At 42.1% G+C, this 13,949-nt stretch overlaps 1 protein-coding gene across 2 annotated transcripts in view; it reads right to left on the bottom strand.

Moving 5' to 3' along the window:
* Nucleotides 1–9,837: 9,837 nt before the first annotated feature.
* The window catches only part of WARS2 (tryptophanyl tRNA synthetase 2, mitochondrial), a 93,218-nt gene continuing 89,106 nt past the window's right edge, over nucleotides 9,838–13,949 (bottom strand). Inside the window, exons 5-6 of one of the 2 annotated variants that reach the window (XM_004771049.3) lie at nucleotides 12,969–13,087; nucleotides 9,838–10,375 (exon numbers count right to left, since the gene is read on the bottom strand). In XM_004771049.3, the coding sequence (XP_004771106.1) occupies nucleotides 9,927–10,375; nucleotides 12,969–13,087 (568 nt within the window). In that variant the 3' untranslated portion in view covers nucleotides 9,838–9,926. Of the gene's footprint in view, nucleotides 10,376–11,219; nucleotides 12,158–12,968; nucleotides 13,088–13,949 lie in introns of those variants that run through there. The other variant, XM_013045075.2, reaches the window with a different exon arrangement.

The following is a 13,949-nucleotide window of genomic DNA, read 5'->3' as shown; positions in this document are numbered from 1 at the left end:
CTTTAAACAAAATAAACGAAACAATAAAAAGTAGTGCTTTGGACTAAGAATCAGACTAGCAGGGCCGAACAGTGAACTTATAAAATTCTGCCAATGCTTTAACTGATGAGAAATCATCTATAGGTTAAGAAATACCAACCCAATGGCCAGCCGCATGTTTCTCAAGCCCTCCGCACCCTGTCGTCTTCCAAAGGGCAGACCAGGAGAAAACTACCTTGCTCACTACCCGTGGTCACTACCCAGCTCAAGCCTGCTACCAGGGGGTGCTGGAAATGTGGGGGACCTCGTGCTCCAGTCTATACATAGTACTGGCAACTGGAGGTGGAGGATGTGTCCCCTTTATTCCTCATTGTTACTTCCAGATCCCTCATTCCTCCCTAAATCCCCTGGCTTGGGAACCTGGGCCATCAGCCTACAGCCTCCCAAGACCACTCAACTTCATTTCTTCAAGTTTTCTTCCAGGCCTTTTCTCACTGTCTCCAGTACCTCTCTGGGCAACGTCTTTGTGGTTGCACATTGAAGTAAATGATCTTTACAATACCCTTAGCTTCTCTGATCTTCTCTTCTCCCGAGATCATCCTTCCCACCCATATATACAATCCTTCCTTAGGCCATCCCTCACACTTTATTATCAGTACCAAGAATTACCTGCTCATGAGCTGGAGTTCTCAGACTGACATCTCCTTCAATTCTTGGACACCCCTGGGGCCTTCAATCAACTGATCTTGCTATCTTTTTATTGTTTCCACACCCCTCACAGCCTCACCTCCCCCCTCGCCTGGTTTGGATGCCATGGCCCATTGTTAAACCCACTCAGAGTCTTTACCACTTTGACCTTCTGTTGCAGTTACCTAGCAAAGCCCAGGTCTAGGTTAAATCTCACTCTTAACTATAGGGAACAAACTGAGGGTTGTTGGAAGGGAGGTGGGTGAGGGGATAGGGGGACCGACATTAAGGAGGGCACTTGAAGTGATGAGCACTGAGTGTTTTATGCAACTCATGAGTCACTGAATTCTACCTCTGAAACTAATAATACAGTATATTAATTAAATTGCATTTAAATAAAAATTTTTAAAAGAAAATCCAACATTTCCTGCACATTGCTGATGTGCAATACAGTGCAATGTGGCCAGAACAAAATCGGCTGCCTTGACCGCCCTCATAAAGGCATGTTCCCTAGCCTCAATGCTGTCTGCTGCTTCCATTTAATTTTCCTGGTACTTTCCTTTTCCTTTCCCCCATGACCGTCCCTTTCTCCTCAAACATCCAAGGTGTCCTTCCTTGTCTTAATTCTCTGCCGTGGACCTTGATCCCTATGTCAGTAGGAAAATTAAGACAACGAAGCGACTTTTGACCGCTTGCTTTTCTACCACGCGGAAAAACGCACCTGCATCTCTGTCCCTCGATTCTTCTTCCTCCCCTGTGCTCTCCCATCTGACTCCAGCCTGTTCACAGGTGCTGTGGGTCCCACCCCTTCAGCAATTGTTCCCTCTCTCTCCTGCATCACCACATTTTCTTTCTCTGCAAGATCATTCTCATCCGCATACACACATGCAATTATTTGTCCCCCCACCCCAATTCCATATCACTATCCTCCTGTCCTATTTCACTGCTTCTCTTTCCAGCATTATTCCTGGGAGGGTTGTCAAGGTCACTGTCTCTCATTTCCCGTTTCCCATTTCTTCTTAAACATATTCAACTTTTGACCCCTCCATCCACCCAAACTGCTTTGATCAAGGGCACCCCCACGTTGCTAAACCCAGTGGTCCTTTTCAGCCTGCACTTCACTTGACACAGATTAGCCCTTTTCTGGAAAACAGCTTTTTCATTTGTCTTCCAGGGAAACGCTCTCTTCTGGTTTTTCTTGTCTTTTTGGCCTTTCTTTCTCAGGCTCCTTGCTGCATATTTTCTCATTTCCTTCTACCTTGAAATAGGATCAGTCCTTGGACCTCCTCTTTTCTCTGTCCACACTCATACATGAAGATTTCTTCAAGACTCCTGGCTTTAAGTGCTGTCTCTATCTTGATGACTCTCAAATTAATATCTCTAGCCTGGACCTCTCCCTGACCTCTAATTTTAAATATCCAGTTGCCCGCTAAACATCTCCACATGTCAAAACCAAACTCATGATCTTTCCAAATTTACTCTCCCTGCAGTCTTTCCCATTTCAGTAAACAGCTACTCCATGCTTCTGACTTCTTAGGTCAGAAACCTTGAGGATAACCTTGACTCCTTTTTCTTCTCTCAGTTATCACAACCGATCTATCAGCAAACCCTGTTAGCTCTCCTTTCACAAATATATCCCAAATTTGACACCTTACCACTTCCATCACTATGATGCTACTCCAAGGCTTCCCTCTTATAGGGATGATTAAAATAATCCCCTAACTAGTCCTCCCATGTCCACATCTGACCCTTATAATCTATTTCCCAATACAATGGCTAGCACGAACCTTTTCTTTTCTTTCTTTTTTTTTTTTTAAGATTTTATTTATTTATTTGACACAGAGAGACAGAGGGATCACAAGTAGGCAGAGAGGCAGGCAGAGAGAGAGAAGAAGAAGCAGGCTCCCTGCTGAGCAGAGAGCCTGATGCAGGGCTCGATCCCAGGACCCTGGGAACATGACCTGAGCTGAATGAAGGCAGAGGCTTTAACCCACTGAGTCACCCAGGCACCCCCAGTATGAACCTTTTCTAACTTGAGCCTACAATGGCCTTCCAGTTCCATTGCTCTAAATTAAAAGCCAATATCCTACAATAGCCTGGAAGGCCTTGGCTGCACTAGAGTTCCATCTTCATCTCTTACTTCCCTTTTCCTTCACCTGTCTCTACCTACAATGGTTTCCTTGTTACAAGTCAAGCACATTCCTGCTTTTGCCTTTGATGGCCTCTGGACTGTGGTCTCATCCCAGATTTTACCTTGCCATCTTCCTCACCTCATTCAGTTTTCTGCTTAAATTTAACCTCAGTAACACCATCCTTTATAAGACTATTGAAAACAAGCACTCTGTACGAGTTGGGAAGGGCTGGCATAACAAGAAGCCCTAGAGCAAGATGTCAATCTGTTTGGTTTCTTCTGAGGCCTCTCTCCTTGGCCTGCGGATGGCGACCTTCTCGTTATGTCCTCACACGGTCCTTTCTCTGCGCAGGAGCACCTCTGATGTCTGTCTAGGTGTCTTAATCTGTTTTTATCAAGACACCAGTCAGATCGTCCTAGGGCCCACTCTAGCAACCTCATTTTAACTTAATTAATTACACCTTTAAAGGCCTGGTCTCCCAACAAAGGTATATTCCCAGGGTTTAGAAAGCATCAATATATGCATTTTTGGGGGTGGGGGGGGTCACAAGTCAGTTCCATAGCACACTCTAGTCCCATTTTCTTTTTATTTCTACATCACTCGTCACCTTATGCCTAACCATGTACTTTCCTTGCTCATTTATTGTCTGTCTCTCTCCACTACAATATCAATTCAAAAAGGGTAGGGCTTTTTGTCTGTTTTGTTCATCAATGTTTCCTTGGTGTCTAGAGCAGTGCCTGGCACATAAATAAGTGCTGATAAATATTTGTGAGGTTATATAATGAATTTACACAATTATCTGTCCTGTGAAGCCATTTGAATCTTCGGTGCCCTCAAAGGCACTTACAAACAAGTATGCATACAGTAAATGAATAGTAATTTATGGTGCAAATTTCAAGGGCAGTAAATAGGTTAATTAGTGCCAAAGTACACAGGGAATACTTAAGTGTAAAATGAGGCAACAATTCCTATGCTCTGTATGTGTTCCTGAAGATATAACACGGTTATATTTTGCCAAATATCTCTCCATATATTAAATTAGGAGAAGATTACAAAGTCATAGGAAGAAAGACAGAGATTTCTGGGGCCCCATGAGCTCTCTCATGGAAGGTTCTTGAAGATTGACAGGAGTTAACCTGCCTGCAACACTCAGGGGCCTGTTAAGCCTGGTCAGCCAACATAAGCAGATCACAGTGATGTAATTCTTGTAACATGAATCCTTGCTGGGGTGCAGTGGTGGGGCTGGCTGGAGTCTCACAGAGGGGTCCCTCTCTAGCCTGCCCACACAGTTCAATTTGTTCCCAATAAAAATGCAATAAAAAGCTCACTTGCCTCCAGACTGTTGAATGCTTTTGATTCCGAATTATTTGGAATAGGAATCCTGACTGACAGTATTTTGGGGAAGAAGATGGATGAAACATCCTTAAAGGGAAAAAGAGGGAAAGAAGGAAATAAATTGGTTGTATCTTACGAAGCTGGATGGTAGTTTCAAGACCCTGAAAGATTTTAGAAACACAGAGTCCAGAGCTAAAGTGATTTCTAGCAGCAAATGACTTTGCTCCTAACAGTGGTTGGGGAAATTAAACCCTTTCTTCAAAAGATGTCCAGAGCTTTCAGCAACACTAAGTGCTACCTCTTCATTATCACAGAGTCTAGTATCCTAAGTATGGCAGTTTGGGGATATACTAGTATTTATTTATTTATTTTTCAAAAGATTTTATTTATTTGCTATAGAGAGAGCACAAGTGAAAGGCAGAGAAAAAGGGAGAAGCAGACTCTAAGCTGGGAGTCTGGGAGCCCGATGTGGGGCTTAATACCAGGACCCCAAGGTCATGACCTGAGCTGGAGGCAGACATGTAACTGACTGACGCCCCTAACACTTATTTTATATGTTACTACTATCTAAAGAGTTTAGCATAAGAACAGTTTGCTATATTTTGTAACAATATTTTGTGTAGCTTTTGGATTTTCTACAGATTTCAGTGATCTTAACCATCTCTTGTTAAGAAGAATAATGGCAAACTGATTTTAATCTGAAATAAATTTTTTTTTTTTGCATCCATTGTCTCCTTTATTTCCTCTACCTTTATCGGCCATTAAATCTGAAGGGTGTACAGGTTTTATACAAAACACACTGAGTCCAAGACTCTTTATTCTTGGGCATTCTCTTTTCTAGCCCATCACTGATGCCACATTGGTCTAGTCCTGTCCAGCCTAGAATTCCGAACACTGAAGATCATGATGAAAAGGGTGGCGACAGCGAAGACGGTACTTACCTTTTATGACGCCAACGTCAGATACTTTCAGAATAATTGGAACATTCCTAACTTGGGCTTAATGTAATTTTATGACTTTCTCACTCATGATTTTTAATCCACGCTCAACTGTTTTTTATTTCTAGACAATATAATCTTTTACAGGGTAATAAGTACCCTATGTTTACTACACATGGTATAAAATAACTCTTTCTGCCTATTTGTCTTTCTTGGCTTCAGGAGATCTCATCAATTCTAAACTCATGATTCAATCTCTGCTTACCCTATTACAAATGTAGCTTTAGTTATTTTCCCACTTTTGGATTTGCGTCGACCCGTATAACCTAAACTTTTAGGCTGTCTATATAAATAATCACATTTGTAAACATCTAAACTAAATTATTTTGAGTTAATCTGATGAAGAAAGAGGAGCAGACAGGAAAATAGCAGACCATCAAGGCAATAATTATGTTTTTATGACTGATCATCTATTTGTACCATTTTATCTCAAATGTTAATTCCTTGACAGAGGCCAGTTTTTATTCTTTTTTGGTCCTCCAGTACAGTGGTTCTCAAACATGAACAGGCATCCAGGTCACTGGAAGGGTTGTTAAAACCAACTGCTGAGCCCCACCCGGAGCTTCTCGTTCAGTAGGTATTCTAACAAAGAGATCTCCGGATAAAGTGGCTTAAATACAATAAAAGTTTACTTTTCCCATAACAGTCCAGAGTTAGGGAGAGCAATCCAGGGCAAAATGACAGCCTGCTTATTGAGTTCAGGGATGCAGGCTGAGGGGCTGATTCCCCCCATCTTTCTCTTGTGGCTTCTATCCATGGGCCCAATGGGGTATTCCAGTAAAGATATGCACCTGTGGGAGCAACTTCCTTTAAAAGAGATGTGTCTTGGAAATTGTACACATCACTTTTGCCCATATCCCATTGGCTAGAACAGATTCACAGAACCATTGCTTGCTGGAGGACAGGCCGCAAATGTGGTCCCTGCCTAGCACTCCATTCTCTGCTAAAACTAAGGGAGAGGATTCCATCCCTAAGAAGGAAGGAGAGACGAGATACCGGGGCATGGTGAGGAGTCTCTGCCACAAAACCTGATGGCAAATCCCCGTATCAGGTGATGAAAATCTGAACCACACTAGATAGGAAGAAGGGAGGCAGGGAGGGCAACATGAGGGCTGTCACAGGACACACAGGGGAGGCTCACAATCTAGCCTGGTCAAGAAGGGGCAGACCATTCCCTTGGGCACACTGGTTAAGTGGTACCAATGGGTTCCTAACTCGGAGATAACAGAGAGTAACAACCAATGTATGACCTTACAAAGGTGACTGAATCTTTACTTTACTTTATTTACTTAAAAGAGCAGCACTAATCATTCCTTTCTTATAGCCTGATAGAAATATGAAGTGAGATATTGCATAGAAATACACAGAATGCCCCGGCTAGAGCAAGTGCAGACTAGTACATGCTAGCTCTTACTACTCCAGTATGGTTTGGGGAACTCTATGGTCTGTCCTTCTCAACTAATCCTTTCACTATCCTCATGAACTCTCCAGCTGAGAGTTCTCTCTCTGGACAGTTCTGACCTGTATGTGTTCGACCTACTACAAGCAAAATCAGCAAGCTGAATGCCTTCACACGGCAGTGTCCAACGGAAATTTCTGTGATGATGGAAATACTCTCTAGTCACACTGTCCAACATGCTGGTCATTAGTCCCTGAGGCTAGTGAGCACGTACGGAGCACTCCCATGTCTCGGTCTCCTTCTTAGTAATATGAGACTGGTACCAGGAGTGGGTTCTGAGAATTAAACAAGAGAATACATATAAAGCAGTGGCTCTCAAAGTTCATTCTGATCAGAATCACCTGGAAGGTTGTTGAAACACAGATTGCTGGGTTGATCCCCCACATTTCTGATTCAGTAGGTCTGGGGAGAGCCAGGGAATTTGCCTGGTCATGGTCACACTGCAGGGCAGGGAACTGCACGTGGAAAACCACATTCTAACATTCTAAGACATTTGGTAGGGTGCCTGATTCATGTGAAAACTCAACAGTGTTATTTAGTGTGTGGGGATCAGCATCTTTACGATTTCTGAAAAACAAACAACCCACACTTTAACAGAAACCTCTAGCCCATTTTCAGACACTATTTAGAGACATGTTTATGAGGTTCCTACATAGCATAAGATACTCCCATGTGTTCCAAGTGATGGTCTGTCAGAATGGGTTTGAAATACGGTTTGTCAGCTTGTAGAGCTAAAGAACACTGAGTTACCTGGCCATGGTTACTGCCATGTGAAATATCTTTCACCATTTCAACTCTCCACAAAACATATGGGAAATGACAAAATCACCTTTTGAGGTGGGCCACAAGTTTGATGTCTCTCTGATTCTTCCTCTCAATGAAAAGATTGGGCTGAGGCCTGTAGGTAGGTGACAAGGAGGGAAAAGACATCTAGGTTCTCATCTTGGCTCATTTACCAACTTCCTGAGGTCACTGGCAAGTCTCTCAGTCATGGCTGTGCATTTTGGACCTGAGGAGCCCTCAGGTCACTTGCAAAGAAAACCAGAGCAGGATGGTCAGTCACAAGCCCACATTCACTGTGAGGGCTTTGCTCCTTGAAAGTCATCCTAGTCCCCTAGTTTTTCTCCACAGAGATTCTTTCCATGGCACCTTTAGTTCTGTGGATGAAAGGTGTGGCAAGCAGATTAAAAAATAATACACAGACACAAACAATTGGTTTGATAGATCCATCTTTAATTTTGTCATTTTCTAGCATTCACACTTGGGTTTCTTTTAAAGGGGGGGAAAAGAGCCCTGGAGGAACTATGCCCAAAGAGGCTCTAGGACTATAGATATCACATTCCAAGAAAACCTACCTGGGGTAGATTCCGGGATGCAGTGTTTCGTGTACTTATATCTGTTTGATAAAAGGACTACTCTACTTCCTTTCCTTAAGGAACATGAACAAAAATTCTTTGTGGGGCATCTGGGTGGCTCAGTCGGTTAAGCTTCGGATTCTTGATTTCAGCTCGGGTCATGATCTCAGGGTCATGGGATCGAGCCCTGCGTCAGGTTCTGCGCTCAGAAAGGGGCCTGCTTGAGGTTCTCCCCTTCTTCCTCTCCCTCTGACCCTCCCCCTGCGCTTTCTCTCCCCCCTCCCCCCAATAAATAAATAAATAAACCTTTAAACAAATTCTTTGCCCAACATTCTAGTCCCTTATGATCATGGTACCCACTGACAAAAAAACTTACAAGCAATTTCCCCTACAAAATCAAGCTTGCTAACAGATCCTGCTGTGGTAAGTCAGGATTGTCATTTCCATATTCAGAAAGTGCAGAGAAGCTAGGTTTTAGAGTGACTCATTATTACTCAAAGGGGCTGAGGTAGAGGGGAGGTGAGAAGCTTCCACTCATCGGGAGAATCTGCAATGTCAGGCCTCATTACTATGGTGGTCTGGCAGGATACTTCGAAGCGTCTCTGCCTTGAGAAGATTAGGAGACAGAACTTGGGATCTGCTTTGGGGATTCCGAGAAGCAAATACGACCAAGGTTGGCTGAATCCAGATTTAAAGCAGGCAGCTATGGGTTGAATTACCGATATGAACAGTGCTACAGTTCAGGTCTTGTATATCAAGTATTCACGTTCAAAATAAGAATGTTTGGAGTCCCATAGATCCTGCTCTTTATGGTTCTGTGCTAATGGGAAAAACAGCACTCTTAAAGGAGTGAAGGTTTTAATCTTGGACTTGCTTCTTACTGAGTGATAGACGCTGCACAAGGTAATGTATTCTCTGGGCCTCGATTTCCTGGGGGGTAAGATGCCAATCCCCCGGTACATTTCCCAGGGGCTGGTGATGTTGAACTGGGAGCGAAGGCAAAGAAGTATTTAACTACAAACAGGATCCTGGAACCTGGGCTCTTGTAAATCAATCAAGCTGAAATCACGGAACCTTCTCAGAAGATAGTATCATGGGGTTTCTGGGGGGCTCAGTGGGTTAAAGCCTCTGCCGTCGGCTCAGGTCATGATCCCAGGGTCCTGGGATCGAGCCCTGCATCGGGCTCTCTGCTCAGCAGGGGGCCTGCTTCCTCCTCTCTCTCTGCCTGCCTTGTGATCTCTATCTGTCAAATAAATAAAAAAATAAAATCTTCAAAAAAGAAAAAAGAAGATAGTATCATGTATTTCTGAATTAAACAAAACAAAACTATACTTACTGGGACAGTCAGTGTGGTTTCATCAGGGACAAGTTAAACAACTTAATACATTTAGACAGGTACTATCTCAGTGACAAATGGGTCCAAACGACATCCCAAGGATTATAAGTCTAAGAATCTAAGTACTACTTTTTAAAAGGGTTGGGACAATGGGGCTGGCTCAGTCAGTGGAGCGTGAGACTCTTGATCTCCAGGTGGTGAGTTTGAGCCCCACGTTGGATGTAGAGATTACTTCAAAACAAAACAAAACGAAAACATTTGAAAGGGCTGGGACACATAAAGTGAGCACCCCTAATAGTAGGTACTCCAGAAGGAGAGACAAATGATATCATTATTTGCCAAATTACACCTCAGTCACATCTGTGTACCTAAACTCAGGGTGAGGCGTGTGCCTCAAATAATTTAGGATTCAGAGAGTCAGGCCTTCTTTCTTTCTTGGCCACAGCATTTGCTGACGGGATTTAGAACGCCGCTCTATTGGAAAGTTACAAATTCTTATTGATCATATGAAGCCAATAATCCTGTGTACCAGAACTAAATGTCTCCAAGCCCATCATTTTTCATTTGGGAGGAAAGCTGCCTTTATTAATTAGGAGTGCACAGGCCTCAAGACATAACAACCTTTCTGCCATGCGGGGAAGCTTCCTATAGAAACCCCACCAATTTCTTCACCTCCTGGCACACGGGGTGGGCTAGTTCTTTGGCTTTGGTGGATCCCATCTGTAAAACCTTCTCTAGGTGGCCCCGGTCCATCTTCAGTTTCTCAATCTCCCTCTTGATGGGAGCAAACCGCTGAATCACGGCGTCGGCCACCAGCAGCTTGTAGCGAGCCGTGTCCAGGCCTGCACCCTGCTGGACCGCTTCCTCTATGGGGAGGCTGGCCACCGCTGCGTGAATGGCCACCAGGTTGGAGACCCCGGCTCGGCGGGTTGGGTCGTAGGTCACCTCCGATGTGAAGTCTGTCATAGCCTTACGGAATTTCTGCACAATCTCCTCAGGGCTGTCTGTTATCCTGACCGTGGCCAGTTTATCAGGGTCTGATTTAGACATTTTGACAGAAGGATCACGGAGGGATTTTACCTTCTTCATGGATGCTAGAGAACAGCACCAGCAGATGCACACCGACACCAAAGCCAGAAGACAAGAACAGGATCAGAAAACATCACACCAGGAATGTCAGTGTCTAGATCTTAGAAAGTGCCAAGGGGACCAAAGGGCTTTATTATTATTATTATTATTATTATTATTTTTATTATAAACAAGTACGGCTGACACACCTTGTTACTCCAATCTCAGTGTGCAACACTGATTTGACAAATTTATACATTATGTTATATTCACCACACATGTAGCTACTGTCCATCACCTACAATGTTACCACCCTGACTATATTCCTTATGCTGTGGCTTTTATGTGCCTTTTATTCCCATGACTTACTCATTCATAACTGGAAGCCTGTACTTTCCTCTCCCCTTCACCCATTTTGTCTAACCCCCCTCTTCCCCTCTGGCAACTATCCATTTGCTCTCTGTTTTTACAGGTCTGTTTCTGCTTTTTGTTTATTTATTCTCGCTCTTTTAAGATTCCACTCGTAAATGAGATATGATATTTGTCTTTCTCAGTCTGACTCACCCTCTAGGTCCACCCGTGTTGCCTCGGATGGCACAACCTCATCTTTTTCTATGGTTGAGCATATATGATTGAGCATGTGTCTAAATAGCACAGCTCCCTTATCCATCACCTGCTGATGGATATTTACGTTGCTTCTGTATCTTGGCTATTGTAAATCATGCTGCAATAAACACAGGGGTGCACATATCTTTTTGAGTTAGTGTTTTCATAGCCAGTAGTGGAATTACCCGATCACAGGGTATTTCTATTTCTAATTTTTTAAAGACTCTCCATGCTGTTTCCCACAGGGGCTGCACCAGTCTGCATTCCCACCAACAGTGCTCGAGGGTTCTTCTTTCTCCACATTCCCGCCAACACTTATTATTTCTTGTCATATGACCTTATTATTTTTATCTGATTATAAAAATAGGAAATACCCATTGTGAAAAATTCAAGCCATTTATATAAGCATGAAAATAAAGATCACCTGAAACATGTAATAAAACTGTTAACATTTGGTTGATCATATTTTCATGCATCTTTTAATGCTTCCATATACATACAATGTTTAATCTTAGACAAATGAAATCATTCTGCGTGTTAGCCGTGCATACCTTTCTAAGAAGTCTGGTCTATGTCTTTCCTCTCCTCTCTCCTTTCCTCTCTGCTCATCCCTGTGAGCTAATTACCCTCTGCCTAGAACACTGCCCTTCCTCCCCCCAACAAATTTTAACAATCTATGGCAATCCTTTCATTTCTTTACCACAGTTATGTAAGTGTATACCAACACACACACACACACACACACACACGACTTGGTTATTGCTCTGATAGAATCAAGATGTTAAGCTGTGCTTTATAAACCAGTGTTATTAATAATTGCCTGTTTTATGGCTATGTTGAAATAGGTAAAATAATAATAGGCAAGAACATTAAACTATTACTTATTGCTAAAAGAAGCTTTATTTCAATGCATGGTAGGCCCATTTTTTGTTTGTGTGAATTACTGGAATAGCTTAGAAATTTTTACCTGCCTTATGCTTCTGAACTCATATACTGGGCCCATGTTATATGCCTATAAAATGTTGTCAGTTTAATAAAGATGGACAGCGCTTAGGCTCAATGATCTCTGCCCCTGCCACAAATCTACATCCCTACCAAAATGTTGATAGAGAAACACAGTTTCTTTCCTCCAGAACCTTCCAAACTTGTGTAGTCTCCCAGCTGCTGGTGAGGCTTCAGATCCAGTGGGGGGATTATACCTCCTATCAGTGTTGGGCATTTAAGAAAAGAGGGTGTGAGAATGATCAACTCCTTCTTGTTTTATCAACCTGGTGATTCAGCAGTTCTCCTTCTTATGACTTTTTTTCTTGTGACTAGGGAAGGCAAGGTCCAATGGCTTTGGAATCAGATCTTTGCCATTAACTTGATATGTGACTTGGATGCAAAATTAGCCTTGCCAAGCCTTAGTTTCTCCATCCATAAAATAGGGAAGAATATATGTATATATCATATATAATTCATTATAAAGTATTGCATAGGTTACTATATTAATATTTAATATAATATTAATACATTACTTTATTAATATATATTCAATATAACATAATTTACTAAAGAAATATAATTGGTAAATTATATAATGCTTTACAATGAAAATGATTATTTTTCATTTTTAGTCTTTATAAAATATATATAAAGTATATATTTATATATATATAAAATATATATAAATATATATTTATAAATATATAAAATATATATAAAGTCTATATAAAGTATTATATAATTTACCAATACACATACGTGTGTGTGTTACATAATTTAATGAATTTGATTATTTTTCATTTTTAGTCTTTCCCATACTTTTCAAACTCTTTTGGCTATTTTATTCAATAATGTAATGAGATCTGCCTGTCCCACAGGACAGAAAAAGATGGGGATCCTAGTTCCAAATCCTGAAGCCAGTCCACAAGAAAGCCAAGTTTAGTCCCAAGGAAATTCCAAGCCCCAGTCCATTATCCAATCCCGTCTTGGAAACTGGCCTGATTTAACAGTGCTGTGTTTGTTACTTACTCAGAATGGACCTGGGCACCGGGAAGAACTCGCCATACTTCTTGTTAAATTCTCGTGCTAGCCCCTGCACAAGCTCCATGTGCTGGACTTGATCCTCCCCGACAGGAACGTGTGTGGACCTTTAATAAAAGACAGAAAAGCTCAGCAAGGCTCCTGCTTATACTGAAATGATCTTGCAAGCAGCTGCATTTCCTGTGCCTATTTCGCTGTTGGTGTTCAACAAATGTTCACCAACTACAGAGGGAATGTTGAGACCCAAGTCTTTATCTATGTATCGGACTAATGCCAAAGAGACATTTGTCTACTCTAGTTCTGTTTCTTCCATAGCAGAAGAATACAGCCATCAACACTGTGTGACAGGATCTTGCTGGGAGGGAGGAATGGTATCTCAAAGAGCATATGCTCGAAGCATAATTGTATTTTAAAACCACTCCTCATTCCCTCACCCAGTCAGCACACATTATCCGAGCTGTGACCAGATGCTTTTTACTTCGGCGCTTGTGCTCACACTTGAAAGCCACTCCACCCCACCCTGCAAATCAAAGATGGCAGAAAGCTCTTCAGGCAAGAGTTTTTCCTCCCTGTCATAAGGGGAGTAACAAGATCTTTCTGGAAGAGGCTCCTTCGTTTTCCAGTAAATTGCAATCACAGTACAATTAATATGCCATGAGGAGCTTAAATGAACGTATTTATCAGTAAAGTACAGAGAGATCTCAAAAACAACGTTGAATGAAAAAAATATCAAGTTGTAGGAGAGAGACATGTAGAGTACACTGACACATAAACCTTAAAAGTACACAGGAAAATATATTGTTTACAGCTGCATGTGTAAGTATAATAAGATTCTGGAAGCTCCTCCCCAAATCCATGATTGTAGCCATCTCCAGAGAAGGAGGGAGGAAAATGGTTCTGGGAAAAAGAACAGAGGAGACCTGAATTTTATCCCATAATATTTTATTAAAAAATAAAGATGCGAGCCAA

Source organism: Mustela putorius, unplaced genomic scaffold (genome assembly GCF_011764305.1).
Source record: "Mustela putorius furo isolate JIRA1106 unplaced genomic scaffold, ASM1176430v1.1 tig00000585_pilon_pilon_pilon, whole genome shotgun sequence".
Classification (NCBI taxonomy): Eukaryota; Metazoa; Chordata; class Mammalia; order Carnivora; family Mustelidae; genus Mustela; species Mustela putorius.
Note: the sequence above shows the minus strand (reverse complement) of the source record. Positions and strands in the feature narration are given on the sequence as shown.